General features: G+C 42.4%; 1 protein-coding gene across 4 annotated transcripts; it reads right to left on the bottom strand.

The window, feature by feature from the left end:
* Positions 2,280–22,390, bottom strand: ZNF354A (zinc finger protein 354A). 4 transcript variants are annotated; one of them, XM_013987546.2, is made up of 6 exons: positions 22,223–22,374; positions 21,164–21,392; positions 20,726–20,809; positions 16,098–16,224; positions 15,109–15,204; positions 2,281–4,420 (listed from the first exon to the last, which is right to left on the bottom strand). In XM_013987546.2, exons 3-6 carry the CDS (start codon positions 20,756–20,758, stop codon positions 2,856–2,858), a joined length of 1,821 nt encoding a protein of 606 aa, XP_013843000.2. In that variant the 5' UTR covers positions 20,759–20,809; positions 21,164–21,392; positions 22,223–22,374; the 3' UTR covers positions 2,281–2,855. The 4 variants fall into 4 exon arrangements, with proteins under 4 accessions (XP_020940007.1, XP_013843000.2, XP_020940004.1 ...); XM_021084345.1 differs by having other exon boundaries at positions 20,726–21,392; positions 22,223–22,390; XM_021084346.1 differs by lacking the exon at positions 21,164–21,392 and having other exon boundaries at positions 22,223–22,387.

Here is a 22,476-nt window from a genome sequence, read left to right as displayed (position 1 = left end):
ACTGTGGAAAAACTTGCAAAAGGATTTTTTTCTCATTTAATAAATACCCAATATTCTGAAAATTAATCATCAAATTTATGCTGCATTTGGGATTCAAACACTCAAATAAAAAATAGATGATACCAATCACCTTAGGAATCAAAAATATTGACTGTAATAGTCTTATGGCATCATTAGTGCATTTGTCCCTCACTAGACTTAAGTCATAACAGTAAATTGGGCTGAACTGTTGAAGCGGTTGCAAATTAACAAATTAAACTCTGACATGTGATGCAGAAAAGGTGAACTTCACGACTGGCTGCAAGTGTGAGCTGTATTTGCAAGCAACAACCTCCCCAAAGAAAGCCAGAGCTGACCAAGGTTTTGGGAAGCTCGGTCCAAAGCTTGGTGGATTTTCTGAAGCAGAAGTGTTTATGGACTGACGAACTTAGAATTGTGTTAAGAGTGATCACTGGAATAAGGCTGTTATTGGCTGGCAAACTTTCAGAAGTATGGTCCTGGAGTGAGGCATTTGCTGATTGACCTGTTTACAGGCTTAGAACTGTCACCAGTTTGCTGACTCTCAGAACCTGCAGTCTGTCATCAACTTACTTTCAGAAGCATGGCTGTTGTTGCTGATTTTCAGAGCATGTGTACTGATTCACTTATTTCTAACTAATGATGATTACTTGCTTGCAACTTGAGACTTTGGCAAAGGAAGTTTTTCTCTTTCTTTAATATGGAAAAGATTTTCAATTCTCAGTTACCACCCCCAGCTTTGGTCTTTCTTCAGTCAAATATATAGAAGACCCTAAAGAATTGTTCAGATCTTTGTGGAGATACAATTTTCGACTACTGCTGCATTCCAGTAATTTCAGTGCCAACTACTGAAGAAAAAAAAAAAAAAAAAAAAACTCCAACTGCTGAAATTGTCATTGGAAAGAAACAGCTGATTATATTAAGGGTAACTTGACAAACAATACAGGATGCAGTTCAAAATCATTCCAGTACATACAGGATATCTAACAATCCTACCTTCTTCAGCATAGCCTTCTTCTCACTCACCAACCTCATTCATTTGCATATGAACACCATGTCATATTTCTAATACATTATCTTGTCTCCTATTCCCCATATATGCAGTCTCTGCTTGAGTTTGTAACTCTCATCCATCATTTGAGTCACAATGGCCCAGCCTTCTAGGCATCAGTCTATACAGATTTACTCAACACCCTAAACACAGCCTCTAGACATTGTTAACAAAACAATGTCCCTTGCCTACTGTTTTTAATTGAAATCATCAATTTCAGGATAAAATCCAAACTCCTTAGCATGGCAAATAGGCCTTTTGTCATCTGGCCTGTGCCTTCTACTCAAACTTTAATATCTGCCATTCTCTTCCTCATTAGTTCCACACTTGAGTTTCATATTACCAAGTTTCACCTTCTTATTTGGAATGCTTGCTTACCTCATCCTCTGAAGAATTCCTATTATTCTTTCAAAACTTGATTCAGTTATCACTGCATTTAGAAGGCTTTCTCTGAAGTCACCAGATTTCTTTGGTTAGGTTCAACCTTTCTTCATTGTGTCCAAATCTCTACAACATGCACTGCAACATACTGTCACAACTATTTGCCTGTTAAACAAAACAAACACATTTACGTATGGTGACATAGCAATTTGCTTTACTCATCCGATGGTCCCTCAACTCCATCCTTTTCCTCCATTCATAGCTTCTTAAAAGCCTGTGTCTTTTTTCTTAAAACTCCCAGTGTACAGACTAATACCTGCCCTAAAGCTGAGCCAAAAAACAAGAAACTGAGTTGTTATAATTATTCCTTTTGTTTTTGTGAATTGACACTAAAGAACAGTGTCAAAGTAGGAAAACCATACTTCTTATTTCATGAAATGATTGATGTACCTTTCAATGTTTTGGCACACATTGGATTCATTAAACAATTTTTTTTTTTTTTGCCATATCTGTGGCATGTGGGAGTAAAACTTCCAACAGCAGTGACAACACCGGTCCTTAACCTGATGTGCCACAGGGGAACTCATTAAACTCATTAAATTACTTTTGATAGCTCCTTCCATTGTGAATTTAGTATAAAATATTTATTTAAATAGCTTTAAAGTTGAAAATTTGCTTGCTTTTCTGTTTCATATATCTAAGAAGATATCTCACAGTGTATTGCAGGTATACTTTCATAATAAATGACTTCAGAGAAAAAAAATTCTGAGAATAGTATTAAGAATTGAGTAGAAATTTTACAACTTACAGAAATTATTAGAAGAACAAAGAAAGATGAGAACAGACTTTTATTTCTATTTTTAAATGCTATCCATGCATAAAGTTTGACATCAGGTCAGGAAAAGGACAAACCCCATAAAGTGAGAGGTAGTTTACAGTTCATCTTTATTTTTTATTTGGTCCTTTTCTCTAAAAAAATGTATAATCTCTTAAACAACATCTTTTATATGCTATTATAATGTTAGTTATAAAAAAAAAGTGTTAACAGTCTATAGTTTAATGAGAAATCCAGTGCACACCTCCACTCATCACTCAGATGTTTATAACAATTACATATGATATGTAGCATACACTGCAGTAGAGAGAACACAACTGTTTAACAAATGCCCAAAGTCAATGTCTCCAGCCATTAATTGTTCATCTCAGGTTATTATAAAAGTGTCTGACAGGCTTGAACACTTTTCACTTTCCTCATTATTACATAATCAAGATTTATCCTTGGAATTTAATACTTGATGAGGACTAAATTATAGAAAGGTTTTTCATATACATTACACTTACTACATCACTCTCATGTATTCTGATGAACTTTGGTTTCAGGCTTTCACACATGCAAACCTACTTTCTAGGGGTTCTCTTCAATATGAATTTTATAATGATTAGTAAGTGATGATCTGTGATTGAAAAGTTTCCCACATGTGTTACATTCATAAGGTTTCTCTCCAGTATGAATTCTCTGATGGGCAATACGTGATGAGCTTTGCCTAAAGGTTTTCCCACATGTGTTACATTTGAAGGGTTTCTCTCCTGTGTGAATCCTCCGATGCTGAATAAGAGCTGAACTTTGGCCAAAAGATATCCCACATTCTTCGCATCGATATGGTTTCTCTCCTGTATGAATTCGCTGATGATTGCTAAGAGATGAGTTACACCTGAACGTTTTCCCACACTCATTACATTTATAAGGTCTTTCTCCAGTGTGCATTCTCTGATGTTGAATGAGTGCTGAACTTTGTCTGAAGGCTTTCCCACACACTTTACACTTACATGGTTTCTCTCCAGTATGAATTCGTTCATGAATAATGAGTGTTGAATGGGAACTTAAGGCTTTACCACATTCATTACAATTATAAAACTTCTCACCAGTATGAATTATTCGGTGTCTATTAAGTCGTGAAATAGAAGTGAAGCCTTTTCCACATTCATTACATCTATAGGGTTTTTCTCCAGTGTGAATTCTTTCATGCTGGATGAGAGATGCACTCTGACTGAAGGCTCTCCCACACTCACTACATTTAAAAGGCTTCTCTCCTGTGTGAATTCTCTGATGATAACGAAGAGATGAACTAGACTTAAAGGTGTTGCCACATTCATTACATAAATAGGACTTCTTTCTGGAATGAATTCTCTGACATCCAGGAAGGGATGTGCTGCAACTGGATGCCTTCCGACCTGGGTTATATTTATAGGGATTTTCTCCAGCATGGATTTTCTGATGTATAAAAAGGCCTGACCTTCGGCTGAAGGATTTACCACATTCTTTACATCTATAGGATTTTTCCACAGTATGTGTTCTTAAGTGCTTATAAAGGGATGTACTGAGAGTGAAGGCTTTCCCACATTCTTTACATATATAGGGTTTTTCTCCAGTATGAGTTATCTGATGTTGAATAAGAGCTGAACTTTGGTTAAACGCTTTTGAACAGTCTTTACATTTAAATAATTTCTCTCCACTATGGTTTTTCTCATGTTTACGAAGAGATGAAGTATTGATGAAGGTTTTCTCACACATACTACAGTTATACCGTTTCCCTGCTGTGTTGTTTTTTTGTTGATTAAGTAAATTTGAATTCTGTTTGAAGCTGTTTCCTTGTATTTCACATTTTGGTGGTGTTTTTTCTCTGGGAACCATCTGTGGCCTAACAGGGACTGACTTTGGGCTGATGTTTTGGCCAGATTCAGTATTTTTATGTTTTCTTTCTACAGTGAGGATTTTATTTTGAGTAGCTGAAACTATCTGAACACTTTCTTTTTTCTCCTGCTTTTTCTCTAATCTGTCTTCGTATATACAGGGTTTTTCTGATTTTAAGTCCCAGGGTCCATTCCTTTTGGATCTTTTCATTATCAGCTCCTGAAATGAAGAATCTTGTGTCTGAGTTGACTTTGTAGTTTTATAACTGCTCTTCCATCCTAGAGGGGAAAGAAGAAAACCAAAGATGTTTCATGTGAAATGGCATTTGGCTACCGGGACTAAATGTACAGAATGAATATTGATGGTATTTAAGTAACGTCTTGGTATCTGGCCAAAAAAATAGCGAATAGAAAACTTAGGAGGGAGTTCCCATCGTGGCGCAGTGGTTAACGAATCCGACTAGGAACCATGAGGTTGCGGGTTCGGTCCCTGCCCTTGCTCAGTGGGTTAACGATCCGGCGTTGCCGTGAGCTGTGGTGTAGGTTGCAGACGTGGCTCGGATCCCGCGTTGCTGTGGCTCTGGCGTAGGCCGGTGGCTACAGCTCCGATTCAACCCCTAGCCTGGGAACCTCCATATGCCGCCGCGGGAGCGGCCCAAGAAATAGCAACAATAACAACAACAACAACAAAAAGACAAAAGACAAAAAAAAAAAAAAAGAAAGAAAACTTAGGAGATTTAAGCAGTACAGTGAAATAATCAACAGGAGAAGATTAAATAAACCCATTTAAAGAGGGTGAGTGTAAGAGTGACAAGGAGAAATGGCTAATGGAGAATAAAGAAAAGAGATAAAAGGGGAGCCATGAATTAGAAAAGGCAATCTGGAGTCAGAATCCAAAGTCCATGATAAGTATCTTTATGTTATTTCTCTTTGTGTTATCATTCTTTATCTGAAGAGTTTTTTTAAATCTCTTTTCCCTCCTGCCAAACTCCTCTGTATCCTTCAGATTCAGTTCAAAAATAAACTGAGTCCTGTCTTTTTTTTTTTTTTTTTGTCTTTTTGCTATTTCTTGGGCCACTCCCACAGCATATGGAGGTTCCCAGGCTAGGGGTCTAATCAGAGCTGTAGCCGCCAGCTTACGCCAAAGCCACAGCAATGCAGGATCCAAGCTGTGTCTGCAACCTACACCACAGCTCACAGCAACGCCGGATCGTTAACCCACTGAGCAAGGGCAGGGATCAAACCCGCAACCTCACAGTTCCTGGTCAGATTTGTTAACCACTGCGCCACAACGGGAACTCCAACTGAGTCCTTTCTTGACTGTGAGTTTCCAATAGTCGATTCTTCTTATTATAGACACTTACCATAGGGCTAAAGATATATACACACACACACACACAAATATATTCTATAATATATATGTAATTATATTTATCTATAGTTAAATACATTTCACTTTCCTTTTCTACCCTAAGTGTTCTTTGCAAGCAGATAAGCATACTCTATTAACCTAGAGATCCTCCTAATGGCAATTGAACCACACACAAAATATGTGTTTTATTAATCTTCCTTAATTACTTACATAGTCTTAATTTAAACAATAAACAACTCTCAATTACTTATATATTAACTTCACACACATACACAACTCACATAGAAGTTGCCTTCTAGGACAGTACATTACACAGATAATGGGACAGTTTCAGAGTTAGTATGAAAAGGAAGGCATTACTTAATTTATCTACAGAGGTGCCACAGGTAGGCATGACATCAAAAGTTGCAAGACAGGAAAGCAGCCTTGCTCATGAATCAAGCAAGCAGGGTAGAAAAGAGTCAAAGATCAGCAATATCACAGGCATAAATATAAAAAGAAAAAAAAGGGCTAAAATAACAACATGGTAAAGAACAGAATTAAATTCAATAAATATTAAAATTGGGTAAAGATAGGATTCACTGATTATTAAATTTGGCCAGGGGAATATGTGTGTGCATACATACAGTTTGGCATTTTCTTCTGCACTAGAGGTAACCATTTAAAGGGATCCTTTGCATCTCATTATATTTGAGATTCCTATATGATAGTCACTTTTTGCCTGTGTACACATTCCCCATGCTTGGGAATACATAATATATTCTGCTTTTCCTTTTTCTTCTATCAGTGTTAACACCTCAGTTTCCTTCATAGATAACTTCTTCTGTTCCCCCTTAAAAATTTGGTATTCCCAGGGGATGTGCTTGGGTTATGGGATGGAAATCCTGTGAAACTGGACTGTTATGACTATTAAAAAAAAAAAAAGATTGGTATTCCCTAGAGTTTGAGATCCCCCCCATTCCACCCTCACCTTTGACTAATTTTATATGCATTCATCTTTACTATTTTTTCTGTTCAACACTTTCCCAGTTCCTTATCTATCTAATTCTTGGTAAACAATCAAGCTTCAATAACATTATTTGGGCAGAAGTATAGGAAGCAGTCATAAAAATGGAGTATTTTCCCTGTGAACATCAGTCATTTGTTCTAGGTTACTAGATGTGCTGGGAAGAGAACAGCCAAGATTCCAAAATTTTGGACTGTTGCTTAAAAGGCAAAGTTAGAGACTCTGCCTTAGGCTTATATAAGACTGCAGTTTTTTTTTGTTTTGTTTTTTTTGTCTTTTTGCCATTTCTTGGGCTGCTCCCACGGCATATAGAGATTCCCAGGCTAGGGGTCGAATCGGAGCTGTAGCCACTGGCCTACGCCAGAGCCACAGCAACGCGGGATCCAAGCCGCGTCTGTGACCTACACAGCTCACGGCAACGCAGGATCGTTAACCCACTGAGCAAGGGCAGGGACCGAACCCGTGACCTCATGGTTCCTAGTCGGATTCATTAACCACTGTGCCACGACGGGAACTCCTGACTGCAGTTTTACAACCAACAACTTCACTAGAGCTCAGGTACTGAGCTCAAGAACCTAAATGGTACTCTGTTTCTCATGCTTTACTGTTTGTTTCCTCTTATGGTCTCCTAACTAATCTCCCTGCCTCAAGTCTTGCTCTCTGCCAGTTCAGTCCCCACCCTGTAAGCAGAGTAATCTTTATTTATTTTTTTTTTCCTGGCCTTGTCCACAGCATGCTGAAGTTCCTAGGCCAGGGATCAAACCCACGCCAAAGCAGTGAACCAAGCCACAGCAGTGACAGAACCAGTGCTTCATCACTAGGCCACCAGGGAACTCCTGCAGGTAATCTTTTTAAAATCTACATCTTACCATGTTGCAAATTTCCTTAAGATCCTCCACCTTATCTTCAATGACTCACATATAAGGTCCAGAGTACTTAATATAGTGAATAAGGTATTTCACCTGGTCTGACCTTTGTCCACTCTGCACTCACCTCCCTCCTCTGGCTTCTTGCCAGGCATGCTGAACTACACACAGTTTCTGGAATATTGCATGTTTTTATCTTATTCTTTATTTGTGCATATGCTGGAGACATTCTTTCCATTCACAAATATTTACTATGTGCCTCCTGTGGGCCAGGTAATATTCTAGGGAATGCAGAGAATGTGATGACTAAGACAGAGTTCCAGCCTTTAAGGAGCTTAGACCTTGGTTGTGTGTGTGTGTGTGTGTGTGTGTGTGTGGTAGGGGTGGGAGGGACAAAGTGACAAATAATAAGTAAATGAATTTAAAAAAAATACAAACATGTGAAGCAAGAGCTTCCCAGGCAAAGGAAGCAGCAAACACAAAAGTGTGGTGACTTAGAGTACACTGAGCAAAAGAAAAAATAGCAAATAACACTGGAACAATAGATAGAGGCAAGTCATATAAGTCCTCATAGGTCATGGTAAGAATTATGGAATTTTATTCTAAATATGATGGGGATTTGCAGGGCAATTACATGCTCACTCAAGCTGGCTACAGTGTACAAAATAGATTGTTGGGGCACAAGTGGAAGCTGGGAATGGAGAAACCACTTAGGAGGCTCCTGTGGTCACGTAGGTGAGAAAGGGGGTAGAGGTATATGGTGACTGCATCTTCACCATATACTAACAGAACTGGAAATGCTGGTAGACTGTATGTGGGGTGCTGAGAAGAGGGAATAAAAGAGTTAAGGATTCTCCAGGTTTCCAGCCTGAAAATGATGAATGCTGATACAAGTCACTGAGAAGACTAGGAAAAAGGGCAAGTCTGTGGGGCTATTCTGTTTCAGATGTTTGTTATGGCTAAGATGACTTAATAGACACTGAAGAAGATATTGAAACAGTCAGTTGTATATATTATTTGGAGATATTTTTAGATTACTTTGGAAAAGCTTAGAACTACATTTAGGTATTTAGGAGTCAAAGCTGTCAAAACTATAGTTAGGTATTTATTTAAAGCTGAAGAACTGAAAGAAATCACTTAGGCACTGCAATATTAGGGTCAAGGAAAGGAAGAAAAGCACAACTGGAGTATGGTGTTCCAGAAGCCAAAGGAAGAAAGTACTCCAGGGGGTGTAAGTAATCATCTTTGGCAAATAATTTAAGAACTAAAACTTCAGCCCTGATTGTGCCAAGCTGAAGACTGCCTGGGATTTAATAAGTACTTTTCATGGCATAGTAAGGAAGAAAGCCCCAAATGGAGTGCACAGAAGAAACAATGGGAGGTGAGAACATAGAAATATCAGGTATAGAAAAGCTTTTGAAAAGTTTTGTTTAAAGGAGAAGAGAGAAATAGGACATGGGGAGTTTATATTTTTTAATGGAAGTGTTAACAGCTACAAGGGTCCATACCAATACTGGGAGACTCACCTCAACTCTGCTTCAAGTGCCAATTCCTTAGTCCAGAATTCATGTTTCCCAGTGAAGGGGACACGAGTCCTGGATTGTGGAATCCTAACTGTTCCTTCTGATTTGTTTAAAGTTTTCTACAGGCCTACAAATTTGTCTCCTGCAGTTCAACTTCTGCTCTGTCCCAGAATCAAGTCTGGGCCTGAGCTACCTCATTAACAAGGTTATGACTTAGGTGAGAAGTTTAGAGACCAGGTGATCTTGCCAGTGACCACCACACCTGACTAGTTCCTGTAATTAGATCTAGATTTTCCTTTCTTGGTGCTTATGACACCCTGGGAGTCTCCTTCAACCTTCTCTCCCTAGATGATTTGATCCACTTCCACACCTATCTGAATGACTATCCTGCTCCCCTCAAAGTACAGAGCTTTTTTTCCCAGCTGCTTGATAGACTCTCCAAGTATCTTTCTTTTTAAATTCAGTTCCTCCAAATGTGAAAACTTCCCTGTGTATTCCAGTTCAGAATTATATCATAATCACTTCAACTCCTGTGCCATAAATTCTTGGTTTCATCTCAGAGTCTTCTTTCCCCTGCATTCCAAGCCTAATCAGTCATCAAAATCTCTTAAATCTCATCACTAAGATGTCTCTAACAATCATTATTAATATATCCAAGTTCAGGATCTCCTTACTCTATAATGACTACCGCTACTGACCTTCAATTTGATCCTCTGACCCCAACTTCTCACCTTTCCGTATTATTTCATATCTAATTTACCCTCCTTGCTATACAGAACTCCTCTTATTATTTCAAAATTGATTGTTCCTCATTTAATTCACTCATTGGAATATTTAAAAAGCACCTACAACATGTCAGGCTCTATCCTAGGCCCTGTGATCCATAAGACATTCCTGACCTGGTAATGAAAAGAAGCAGTTAACTTCCTTAAGAAGTTCAGGGTTTGGCATTAGAGACAAAAAAGGAGTAGGCAATCACATCATGATGTGATCATTTCTAAAACAAAAACAGACAGGAATGGATGCAAATGTGAGCTTAGAACAGCACCCAAACTACTCTCAGATAGTGGCAGGTGCAAGCAGGGAAGATTTATGGGTGGTGATCAAAATTTGGGGGAAGAAACGTCTAAAGTGGGATTTTAAAGGATTAGCCATAGATTAGATGGTAAATTTAAGCTAGCTTTATAGATCTACATGTTCCCCACCATATCCTATAGTTGGGCAGATTCAAAATTATTCCTATAAAAACATTACATGCCTTTGCATGTCTCACAAGATCTTTCAGAGTCAGAAAATTGAGGGAGCTACAGGTTGAGAATCATACATAAACCTCCAACTGTGAGATAAACTTGTTGTTTAAAGCCACAAAGTTTGTGGTACTTTGTTGGAGTGGGCTGAGAAAACTTACACAACTCGCTTACATCTTTTCCATTAGAGTATGCTAAAGTAAATTCTGTATTACCTCATCAATAAACATTTCAGAACACATCTATCAGAGAACTCTACCTGTAAACATAACCATATACTTTAATTATACCCACCAAAATAAACATTAATTATCTGAGGTTATTTTTGCCTATAAGATATTAAATGTTCTGTACCCAATTCCAATATGAGAATGTTCTCCACATCAATGATGAGCAATTCTTAGACACCAACCAAGTATCCTACAATTCAGCTCAATTCTGACACTATCAGTGTCAGATCACACAGGTTAAGGGCTTAGTTCTACAAGACTGCCCCCTGCCTCCTTTAGACACTAGCAATAAGCCCAGGTTATCTGTACTTCTGACCAACTGGCTATAAATCAGAGGTTCTCACAACCCCTTCCTTAGGTTTGATTAATTTGCTAGAATGGCTCAGGGAACTCAAAGAAACATTTTGCTTACTAGTTCACCAGTTAATTATAAGAGGATATGACCTAGAAACAGCCAGATGGAAGACAGGCATAGGGCAATGTACAGGGATAGGGTATGGAACTGTTAAGCCCTCCCCCAGTGCACCACTCTCCCCAAATCTCCATCACATTCATCAACCCAAAAGTTTTCTGAACCTGTCCTGGGTTTTATGGAGGCTTCATTACATGAGCATGATTGATTAAAACACTGGCCACTGGCAACTGGCTGCTGGTACTCCCTTGGTGGAGGTCAAGGGGTGGGACTGAAAGTTTCAACTTTTGGGCCGCTCCCACGGCATATGGAGGTTCCTGGCACCCCCTTGCTGGAGGTCAAGGGGTGGGACTGAAAGTTTCAACTTTTTTTTTTTTTTGTCTTTTTGCTATTTCTTGGGCCACTCCCACAGCACATGGAGGTTCCCAGGCTAGGGGTCGAATCGGAGCTGTAGCTGCCAGCCTATGACAGAGCCACAGCAACCCGGGATCCGAGCCGCGTCTGCAACCTACACCACAGCTCACAGCAACGCTGGATCCTTAACCCGCTGAGCAAGGCCAGGGATCGAACCTGCAACCTCATGGTTCCTAGTCGGATTCGTTAACCACTGCGCCACGACGGGAACTCCTCAACTTTCTAATCATATGATTGGTCCTAACAACCAGCCCCAAGGCAGAGTCCAAAAAAAACTTCATAAATACAACAAAGACATCTTTGTAGCACTCATCACCTAGGAATTTCTAGGGTTTTAGGAGCTCTGTACCAAATACATATTTACTAATATCATAGATATATGATATTATCTAATATCATAGATATAAACCACTAAGGATCTTTATTCAAACTACTGTGATTTAAAGGTATTTGAGATAATTCTTCTTTATGTGACTAAGCTACCAATCTGAAACACAATTAGGGTCATCTATTTCCTTTTTCTTTCAATATTTATGGAAAACTTTTTCATTTTACTCAATCCTGTTTTATAATTTTATAAAATAGTTTATGGTTTCGTAGTCAACATTATAAAAACTAAGATACCTTATAAAATTCTATATTCTATCCTTGTTCTCTTAATCATTTTTCTTTTTCTTCCTTCCCTTATAGGTAACCATTTTTATTGATCTTTTTATTTTTATTTTTAAATATAAGCAAATACACACCTTTTCTTTTTTGGTATCTCTTCCTTTCTTAGATAAAAGTACTGTTCTCATTGTCCTGTTTTGCACTTTTCCCCACTTATTAATATATTACACCATGGTGGAATTTATAGAGGTGCTCCTCATTCCTTACAGTTGCAAAGAATTCTATTGTGTGAATGTACCTCACTTTATTCAACCAGATTCCTTTGACAGGCAGTTGGATAACTCAAATATTATATGGGTACATGACAAAGGCATAGATTTTTTTTTTTTTTTCTGTCTTTTGTCTTTTCAGGGCTGCACCTGTGGCATATGGAGGTTCCCAGGCTAGGGGTCAAATCAGAGCTGCAGCTGCCAGCCTACTCCACAGCCACAGTGACGCCAGATCTGAGCCACGTCTGCAACTTATACCACACTCTCAGCAACTCCACATCCTTAACCCACTGAGTGAGGCCAGGGATTGAACCCGCAACCTCATGGTTCCTAGTTGGATTTGTTTCCACTGTGCCACTATGGGAACTCCAACAAAAGTATAGCTTTAAACCAATATCCATATTGCTAATTAGCAATCATAGTGTTTATAAAATTCTAGCCTAAATTAAATCCATTGGGCTAACATCATCCAAAGCCACATACAACCAAAATCATCTCTCATCTGCAGCCAAGAAGAGAGGCAGCTGAAGGCCTTAGAACTACTCCTTAGAAAGAGAGGAGGTTCATCCCATCCAGAAGGTCAGCTGTGATGTCCTTACTAACTCCAGACACCCACTCAGAGTTATTCCTTCAGGGACAAACATGAGCAGGACTCAACACCACCACTAGGAAGCTTTAGGGTCGCTCTGGACAGCTGTGGGCTCCAGGCATACTTTCTACTCTACTGAGCCCAGGAAGGGGGATCCCCATGGATCTGAGGCTCCCCGAGGGGAAGGGAAAAGGAACAATTCTTCCTTCTCTTCCTTGGATCTTTCACCCAGACTCAGCCCACACCTGACAGGCTGTGACCCCCCCCCCCCCACTTCCTAACCCTTCACTGCTTCCAGGTTGCCCGTGTCCTCTGTGCACTTTGTGGTGGTCACAGCCGTCCCCACAAAATCAGCAGAGTTCTCCCAAAACTCCCCAAATCAGCAGAGATACCCAAGTATGGCTTCCCCCTCACCTTGTATGGGGAAGAAAGTGCTCCCCTTCACAGATGGAGACAGCCTGGTCCCAGACTCTCTGCTGGGCCCACATCAGGAGGGGCCATCACTGGCTCCTCTGGATCCCATGACAGCCTCAGACAAGCCCTCCCACATCTGTGCCAACTGGCTCCACGCTGCCTGCAGGCTGATCCTTGCAGAACATACCTGTGCCTGTGGTCAGGCAACCTCAGTGCCTCAGAGGCTGTGCCCGGCTCTCAGGCACAGACCAGGTGCTGTGACTGGGTTCCTGGCTCAGGGGGATCTGGTCCCTGCCGCCCTCTCTCTGCTCCTGTCTCCCTGTGGCTTCCTCCCTCCAGACTCCGGCACACACCCTTTCCAGTGTGCGAAGGCTTCTCACATCCAGGGAGCTGGCCTGTCCTCAGGGAAGCTTTGCCCACACCCGCCCTCCTGTTCCAGGTCCTCACGGCCCCGGGGCCCTCCCCTGAGGTCCCCACCACAGTCTGTCCTTCCACACCCCCTGTGCCCTCAGCTGGGCTCCAAAAGGGCAGGACCTGCGTCCTTCAGTCCAAGGCGGCACCACCAGTGCCCGGCCTGGAACTCGCTCCCCATTTATCACAGGACAGGAGAGCAGTGGGTAGGGGTTCGAGCCTGGCTCCCCAGAGCCTAGGCCTCCCCGATTCAACACCTCTCAGCCCCCATCTTCCCCACAGCCTCTGCCATTTCTCTCCTCTGATGGCTTCTTCTTGGGATCAGCCACAGATTCCTCTTCCTTAACCCACCTTGTAAACCTTGAGGTTTCCTGGGACTCTGTCCTCTGCTCGTTCCCTCACCTGCTCAGCTCAAGGCTTCAAATGCACATCTGCACTGAGGGCTCCCTGACCTCCTCATCGAGTTCCAACCCCACACACCCTCCGGAGCCTCCCACCGGCACCTCTACCCACATTCCACTCACCCCTCAAATGAAACCCGTTCCACTCCCAATTCATCCTGTACCCTTAACAAGGGGCCCTTCCTCTGCCCTCCTGAACCCGCTGCACTTTCCTTCCTCCACGCCCGGGGTTATAGCATCTTGCCTACATCATGCAACAATCTCCACACGGTTCCCACCTCTACTTTTTCCTCACTTCGAATCTAAGCCCAACGATGTGACCATTTTTACTAAATTCAAATTACACAATAAGGACTTCAGGAATATATTTTCGGTGGAAATTTAGAAACATCCCATGTAAATAAAGTCCCTTTTCATCACTCCCGTTCTGGACTTCATTCTACAAGTAAGTAGTTACCAGCTTAGGTGTCCCCTGCCTTTCCTCTTAGCACTTACACACACAGTATGCATACAGACGAACACCCGGCGAGATTTTCTTTACACAGAAATGGTGACAGGTCATAATAAGGCTCCCTAACTTGCTTTAGTTCTTCCCATGCCTTGGAGTTCCGCCCACATCAGGGCTCTTCTTTCTGACAGTGGCGCTGTGTGCCAGCCTAGGGGTCCTCAGCTTCATTAGCTATGCCTTTACTCAAGGACATTTAAAGTGTTTCAGACTCAGACCAATTTTTCTAAAATATCAAGGACCATACAATTCTGTTTAAAATCTGTGAATTGTTTCCTGTCATCCACGGATAGTTCACATCTTCAAGAACTGTACCAAAGCACTTCACAGTATTCCTCCACCCCCCTGCCCTGCCCCCCCGCCCCAGCTTTCTAATTTCATTTCCCTCCTCATCTCTTTCCCACATACCCTGCACTTCAGTCAGGATGAATCATCTCCAATTCCTTAAACGCACTATGTCTGCTGAATGAATACATGAAAATGTATCCTTTCTCTGAAACAACAGGAAAGAAAGAGAAAAAGTCCTGAGAGAACCACTTGCGAATTGATTACCAGAGACCAAGACGAGTCTCATGATGGGACCTAAGCGTGCCTACTCCACCACTTCCTGAGGACCTGCAGAAACGTCCCTACCAACACCTCCAAGCCGCACCCCAGCTCCTTCACCACCCTCTGCCTGCAGAGTCCCCACCCACTCACCTGGGGAGAAGCTTCCAGGACTTTCTTTCTCTACCTTCCAGGGATCTTCTCCTTGCTGCAACAGGGAGATCACCTTGGGTTTGGAAAATGGGAGTCCTGGTCACAGTGAAAAAAAAAAAGAAAAAACGGACTTGATTTTGCTTTGACACTTAGAGGTATCCAGATCTGAGTGGAAAACTCAAAGGACGATACAAAGAACTTCTGTGGGGTGCCCAAGCTGTGCCCCTACGATGTGAGGCAGTGTGTCAGGGAAGAGCTAGGAGTGATATAACATTTAATTGTATGTTAGTGAAATATGGTAAACATACTCCCTTGAGAGTGTCATAAGCTTTCTATAGAAGAGGAAATACGTATAGACTGTCAAATGTTGTTAAATGTATAAAGTATATTAATATGTGTAAACAACTATCTATGGAAAGGATTATGTACCAAGTAGCTTGTTTAAAATGAGAAAACAATATCTGACTCCCTTTGAAAGATGGCAGCAGTGAGCAAAGTATGGGACATAGGCTAAATCTAGGCCACAGTGTGTTTATGTATGACCCTTGAACAAAGAATTGTTGAAAAAAAGACAGAATATGTTACAGAGACCACATGTGTCCGCAAAGCCTAAAATTTTATTCCCTGGCCCTTTACAGAAAAAGTTTGCTGAGCCCAGAAAAAGAGAATTGGAAAAGGCAAAAGAAGAGAACAGAGGAATGTTCTCTGCTGAGATGAGCAAACACATCACAGAACAAGCACAGTGCAAAGATGCTGCCTGAACCAGGAAGGAATATCTCACGTGCAGCTCTGTGCACAGTCCCTTCCATGGGCCAAATCTGTGCCTATCGGGGGAAAATATTTGGCAGATTTATTCACGAGAGCCAATCTGTACTGAGTTAAGGCAAAACTCAGCTCAAGTTTTGATGCCCCATAGCTTTCATGTAGGGAACCAGGTGCTGAGTTATCCCCATCTCCGAATTCTGTACCTACAGGGGAAGCATCCTTACCCAGTGAGACCAGGTTGCTATAGTTCTCCAGCATCACGTCTTGGTACAAGTTCTTCTGAGAAGGACCCAGCTTTCTCCACTCATCTCGTGAGAAGAGCACAGCCACGTCCTCGAACGTCACTGTCACCTGCAGAGACAAGCCATCCCAGCTCACCCAGGACCACCCACAGGGTGAAGAAGGTGGCAGTGGGGAGGAGAAGGGCTACCATGGAATGCTTCTCTATTATCCTAGCTCCTAAAGGTTCCAGGCCATTTGCTGAAGGAATAACTGACCTGTGATGAATATATATTGCGTAGCCGGAAGGATGAACCAGGCCCTGTGTTAATCACTTACAAGAGACATGTGCAGGTATTAAGCCCATTAGTAGGAGTGTTCATTAAAATCACTCTTCTAATGGCAATTTGATAATACACATTGAAACCTTTAAAATGTGCATATTCTTTAACTCTCCAATTGCAATATTTGTTTTATAATGAATCGTGCACAAACCCGCATATGCAAGGACATTTATCATGATGTTAGTAGCAGTAAAAAACCAGAAACAACCTAAATAATCACTCACAGAGGCTAGGTTAAATCTGTGTGCTCCCTGAAACATGAGGACAATAATAATGGAAACTAAATACATAATAATGGAAACTAAATAATGAGAAATTTACTCACTTATTGAATGATATCTTTAGGCCAAGTAATATTCCTAGAGCTTTACATTAATCTTTAGTATAAATTTTTATTTTATCTTTACAACAACCCTAAGAAGGTACTACTGTTGTCACCATTTTACATAAGAGAAAAAGAAAAATTTATCCAAGTCATACATCTAGTATGAAAGAAAAACTCACTCCTCCTGGGGGTCTCCTTTCTCTCTTCCCTCCCCTGTTTAAAAAAATTTTAGAGCTTCATCTGGGGGATATGGAAGTTTCTGGGCCAGGGACTGAATCTGAACCATCACTGTGACCTATGCCTGCATTGCAGCTGAGACCTACATTGCAACTGTGGCTATGCCAGATTCTTTAACCCACTGTGCCAGGCCAAGGATTGAACCTGAGCCGCTGCAGTGACCAGAGCCACTGCAGTTGGATTCTTAAACCACTGCACCACAGCAGGAACTCTTCCTTCCCTTTCGATTCAATATTACTTCATTTCTGACACCAGATGTGGTGGGGGAGGGGTCCTTCCACACACCAAGCAATTGTGTGACACCAGCTGGGTTCCATAGTTAAACTCAATTCTGACATCTGGAAATGTGTCAGATCCCACAGATTAGGGGCTCAGTCCCCTAAGACTAGCTGCCCTTCAATGCCAGTCACAAGTCCAGGTTGTTAGCTATGCTGCTGACTGCTGACTATAAATAGGAGATTTTCAGGACCCCTTCCTTCTGATTAATTTGCTAGAGTGGTTCACAGAACTCAGGAAAACATTTACTTACTAGATTAATGGTTTATTATAAAAGAATGTAACTCAGGAAGTGGCAGATGAAAGAGAGGCACAGGGCAAAGTATGTGGGAAGGGGAGCAGAGCTTCCACACTCTCTCAGGATTCGCCACTCTCCCTGAATCTCTACATGTTCATCAACCTGGAAGAACTTTGAACCCTTTGGGTTTTTATGTAGGCTCATTATACAGGCATGATTAATTCAATCACTAACCACTGGTGATTACTCAACTTCATAAGACAGTGGTGGATGGGTACCAGGAGGTTAACAAAAGGGGGTAAGACTAAACGTTCAAGCCTTCTAATCAGGGTTGGTTCCCCTGGCAATTAGTCCTGAGCCTTAGGTGGGATCCAAAAGTCACCTAATTAACATAAACTCTGATGTGGATGGAAGAGTTTTTTCATAAATAACAAAACAACCATTTTGCCTTTATTGCTCTGAAGTAATTTCAGGAATAAAATCCAAATATTACTAATCACTTAGGAAATCACAAGGGTTTTGGAAGTTATGTACCAGGAACAGGGACAAAGACCAACTATAGATGTCATATTATAAATCACAGTATCACAGCTAGTCAGTGGTAGAGGTGGAACTCCAGTCCATGGATCATCCAAGGCTCCATTCCTAACCACTCTGCAAAACTGCCTCTCAATGCCTACCTCACAGGGTTGAGAAATAAATGAGATAATCCATACAATGGAGATGAACAGTAGTGGTAGTAGCACAATGTTAATGTATTTAGTGCCAATGAATTATATGCTCAAAAATGGTTAAAGTGGTAAATTTAATCGTATGTATATTTTATCACAATAAACAAGTTAAAATGGTAAAATAAATACATATCTATCTACACAAGTAAATAATAAAGGTGTATAGAAAATTATTTTGAGGGCTGAATACCAAAGGTAGGACCATGATTATCTCAAGATGCTGGGGAAGAGTGATTTTACTTCTTTATATATATGTATTTTTTTATTCTCTGTAATTTTTAATATTAACATGCAATACATGCATAATAAAATAACTTACTGGCATACTTGGGGAACACAAGAAATGATCTTGGTCCTCAAAAGAATTTATAATCCAAATGGCAGACAAGAAAAATGCATGAAATAATTTGAACAACTAAAGAAAAAAGTGTTGCTGGACAAGACCATCTATCATTTCCAAGTTCAGTCACCTCTTTAGAGATGAGGAACACAAGGTCCAAGGCAGTCAAGACACCGGGTCACATACTTTATTAATGGCAGAGACAAGACGCTAAGTTTTAACTCAGTACTTGGTGGGAATATTCTTCCTCTGGTCTTAAATCTTCTGTCACTGAGTTTTACACACAAGTCGATGTGGTACTCACATATGGGCAGCAGGTGAGGTTAAATAAATACATATAGGAGAAATGTCATATAGGTCTTACATGTAGGGATGGAGAAAATTCTGGGCAAGAGAGCAGCCTGGCTTTGTTGGAGTGGAATGAGAAAGCCTTAGGAAAGAGCAACCCAAAATGCAATGGCAGGTCTTAGCCACAGTCTCAGAATATCAACCACCATGTTTCAAGTGTCCAAAAGATACACAACATCACACTGCAGAAGAGGTCCAGTAACACTGGGGCTGGGCCTGCCCTGTGTTCTGAATGATGCACCAGAGGCATGGCTGGACGATAACCAGCCTGAACTTAGAGGCCAGACATACCTGGGTTTGATTTCCAGTCACTTGACTTCTTTGAGCCTCAGTTTCCTCAAGTGTAAAATGGGGGTAATAACTACTGCTTTGCTATGAGAGTGAGAACAAATATTCCCCCGCAACATTAACTATTACTGTTAGATGGAGATGAGTAAAGAAATGATAGTATTTTCTTGGTCCTAAAAACACTGTACAGTAATTCCTATCTACCAACAGTATTGTATTATGTTCTACAATGACATTGTTCAGCTACCACAACCACCATATATTGAATGTCTACTATGTGCTTGACCTTGATGGAAATACTCTGGATGTATTAACTCATGTGACCCTCTCATCTACCCTATGAAGTAGGCAGGGCTTTTGTTTCCATTTTACAGATGAGGAAACTGTGGCACAGAGAGGTGCAGCTGCCTAGGGCCCATAAATGACAACAGACGATATGGTCACAAACCCGGCCATCTGGCTCAAAAGCCCCACTTAGTAACCCCTGTATACAATGCCAGTATCCCATGAAACTCTCCCTGCTGCTTCCTTATGAGTCTTCTCTCTGCCCCTGGAGTCAAGTGACCTCTCCATCTATGTCCTCTCCAACATGGCTACCCTTTGTTCACACACTGGCTCATCTGGATGGGGTCCACACTCATTTTCCCAACATAAAGATGAAAATTTTGGGTCGAGATCAGTTTTCAAAAGAGTGGTAAGAGCAAGGCACATGATCCAGAATGTAAAGAGGAAGAAAACAAAACAAAACAAAACTATGGACTGGGAACAGATTGATGAAGATATCATGAAGTTTCTCAGGGGTGGAAAGAAAAAAAAAAAGCATTCTGGCCAAGGGTTAGTGGGGGGACATGAGTAAGCAAAGGAGGCAGGTCAGAAAGGAATTCTGCCAAGAGGGCATGTTTGCTTGTTCTGACCCTACATGGTATAAGACATGTAGCATCTTATTTGTCAAATCAGTAATCATACAGTGGATTGAGATTAATGAATAAAAGAGTGTCTATTAGGAAGATAAAAGAGAAACACTAGCCAAAGGGTAAGGGGTGGGTTGGAAACAAGCATTTCCTACAGAACCCACCATCTACCAGATGAGCTAACTCTTCAAAGGGAAAAGAACCTGGGCTCCAAATCCTGGCAAAGATGACTGGGTAGGGGAGTTCTCCTCATGGCACAGCAGAAACGAATCTGACAAGGAACCATGAGATTACAGGTTTGATCCCTGGCCTTGATCAGTGGGTTAAGAATCTGGCATTGCTGTGAGCTGTGCTATAGGTCGCAGACTTGGCACAGATCTGCCGTTGCTGTGGCTCTGGCGTAGGCCAGCAGCTGTAGCTCCGACTGGACCCCTAGCTTGGGAACCTCCATATGCCGTGAGTGTGGCCCTAAAAGGACAAAAAGCCAAAAAAAAAAAAAAAAAAAAAAAAAAAAGACTGGGTAGAAAACATTAGTTTGAGGGAAAAAAACAAAAAACCCAACTGTCCCTAAGACCTGAGATGGTGACAAACTCACCTGAGACCTCGCTTTGTTCTGTTCAGTAGCCATGTTCTCTTTCTGTCCTTTCCCCTGAGAATGGGCAGTTTCCAGAAGCCAGACCTGAGAGAAAAAAAGGGAGCCAAGAAAACGCCCCTTCTGCTTTCCACCCCTCAGAATCAGCAGTTCTGAAATCCTTACACCATCTGAGAATGATGTCATGTGCCCTCAGGTAGGTAAGCTGGAAGGAGCCAGGAGCAGACAGGACCAGAAAGAAGGGCTGAACCAACCTGGCTCTCTCCCAGGCTCAGAGGAAAAGAACCTAGGACTCTATCAGCTGCAGTAGCGATTCCCTGAGCTTCACCAGGTCTCAGGCACGGACCACATCTTCAGTCCCACAACACAGCTGGCACTGCGCTGTGGGACTGAACTGAGTAAAGAAATGATAATATTTTCTTGGTCCTAAAAACATTGTACCTGTTCCTGTCGTGGCCCAGTGGTTAAAGAATCCGACTAGGAACCACGAGGTTGTGGGTTCAATCCCTGGCCTTGCTCAGTGGGTTAAGGATCTGGTGCTGCCCTGAGCTGTGGTGTAGACTGCAGACACGGCTCTGATCCCACATTGCTGTGGCTGTGGCGTAGGCCGGCAACTACAGCTCCTATTAGACCCTTAGCCTGGGAACCTCCACAGGCCACGGGATCAGCCCTAGAAAAGGCAAAAAGACACAACAAAAAAAAATTGTACAGTAAGTCTTATCCTCCAAGAATATAGTATTATGTTCTAGAATAACATCGTTCAGCTACCACAACCACAGCCCCATTTTATAGATCAGGAAACTGAGGGTACTGTGGGAGCCACTAGCCCCGGTGGCACCAAGATTCCAGCTAGGGCAGGCTCCAGAGCACCTGCTCTAACCTGCCTGTGTACCTGTGACAACTTTTCTCCACCTCAAGTCTTTCCACCCAAGTCTTCTTCCCCCCCCCCCCCGCCTCTGAAAGGAAATAATTTTCAGATTTTTACAGAAAGCTCCTTTATAAAGGAAAAACAGCTCTTCTGTGACGGGGAGGGGGCTGCTGTTTTGACCGGGAACAGAAACCAAAGACCTGGGTTCCAGTCCCGGCTCTGCCAGTGGGGGAAGCCGGCGACTCACTTTCCGTTCAAGACATCATTATGCCTGTCACCCAAGAAGGCAGTTGCGATGGTAAGGGAAAGCAGTGATTTTCTCACGTTCACTGCCGGCCGGGAGCAAATTCAAACGCCTGCCGGGGCCGGGAGAATTAGCGCGCCGGTTACAGGTCGGGAGGAAGCAGGAGAGTGGCTGTGCCCGGCCAATGGGGAGGAAGCGCCCAAACTGCTGAGTTCCGGGACGGCTGGTGGGGGACAGGCGGACAGGGGCGGGGGTCCCCGGTTCTCCGCCCGCCAGCGCCCACAAAGGCCCCGCTTGCGCCTCTTGGGCCTGTGCCCCGCGCCCCGGCGCTGCATCCTTCCGAGGCCCGGTTCTCCCTACCGAAACCCTCCGACCCTCCGCCGCTCACCTTGCCCAGACCTCGGGGATTCCGGGAGGCTCCAGAACTGCCCTTGCTGGACAGCAGCTTTGGGTAGGGACCCCTCCCCGGGTGTTGCCCGGGCAGACCTCACACCGGGAAGCCACTCACGCCAGCGGCAAACACCCGGCACCCCACGCAGCTCCGGGAGGGGCGGGTGTGGGAGACCGCTAGGCCCTCTGGGAAAAGTAGTCCACGCGAGAACCCCCAAGAATTCTGGGAAGTGTGGTTCTCCGCGCATGTCT

Source organism: Sus scrofa, chromosome 2 (assembly GCF_000003025.6).
Source record: "Sus scrofa isolate TJ Tabasco breed Duroc chromosome 2, Sscrofa11.1, whole genome shotgun sequence".
In the NCBI taxonomy this organism is placed as follows: Eukaryota; Metazoa; Chordata; class Mammalia; order Artiodactyla; family Suidae; genus Sus; species Sus scrofa.
This window is presented reverse-complemented; position numbering and strand designations above follow the sequence as displayed.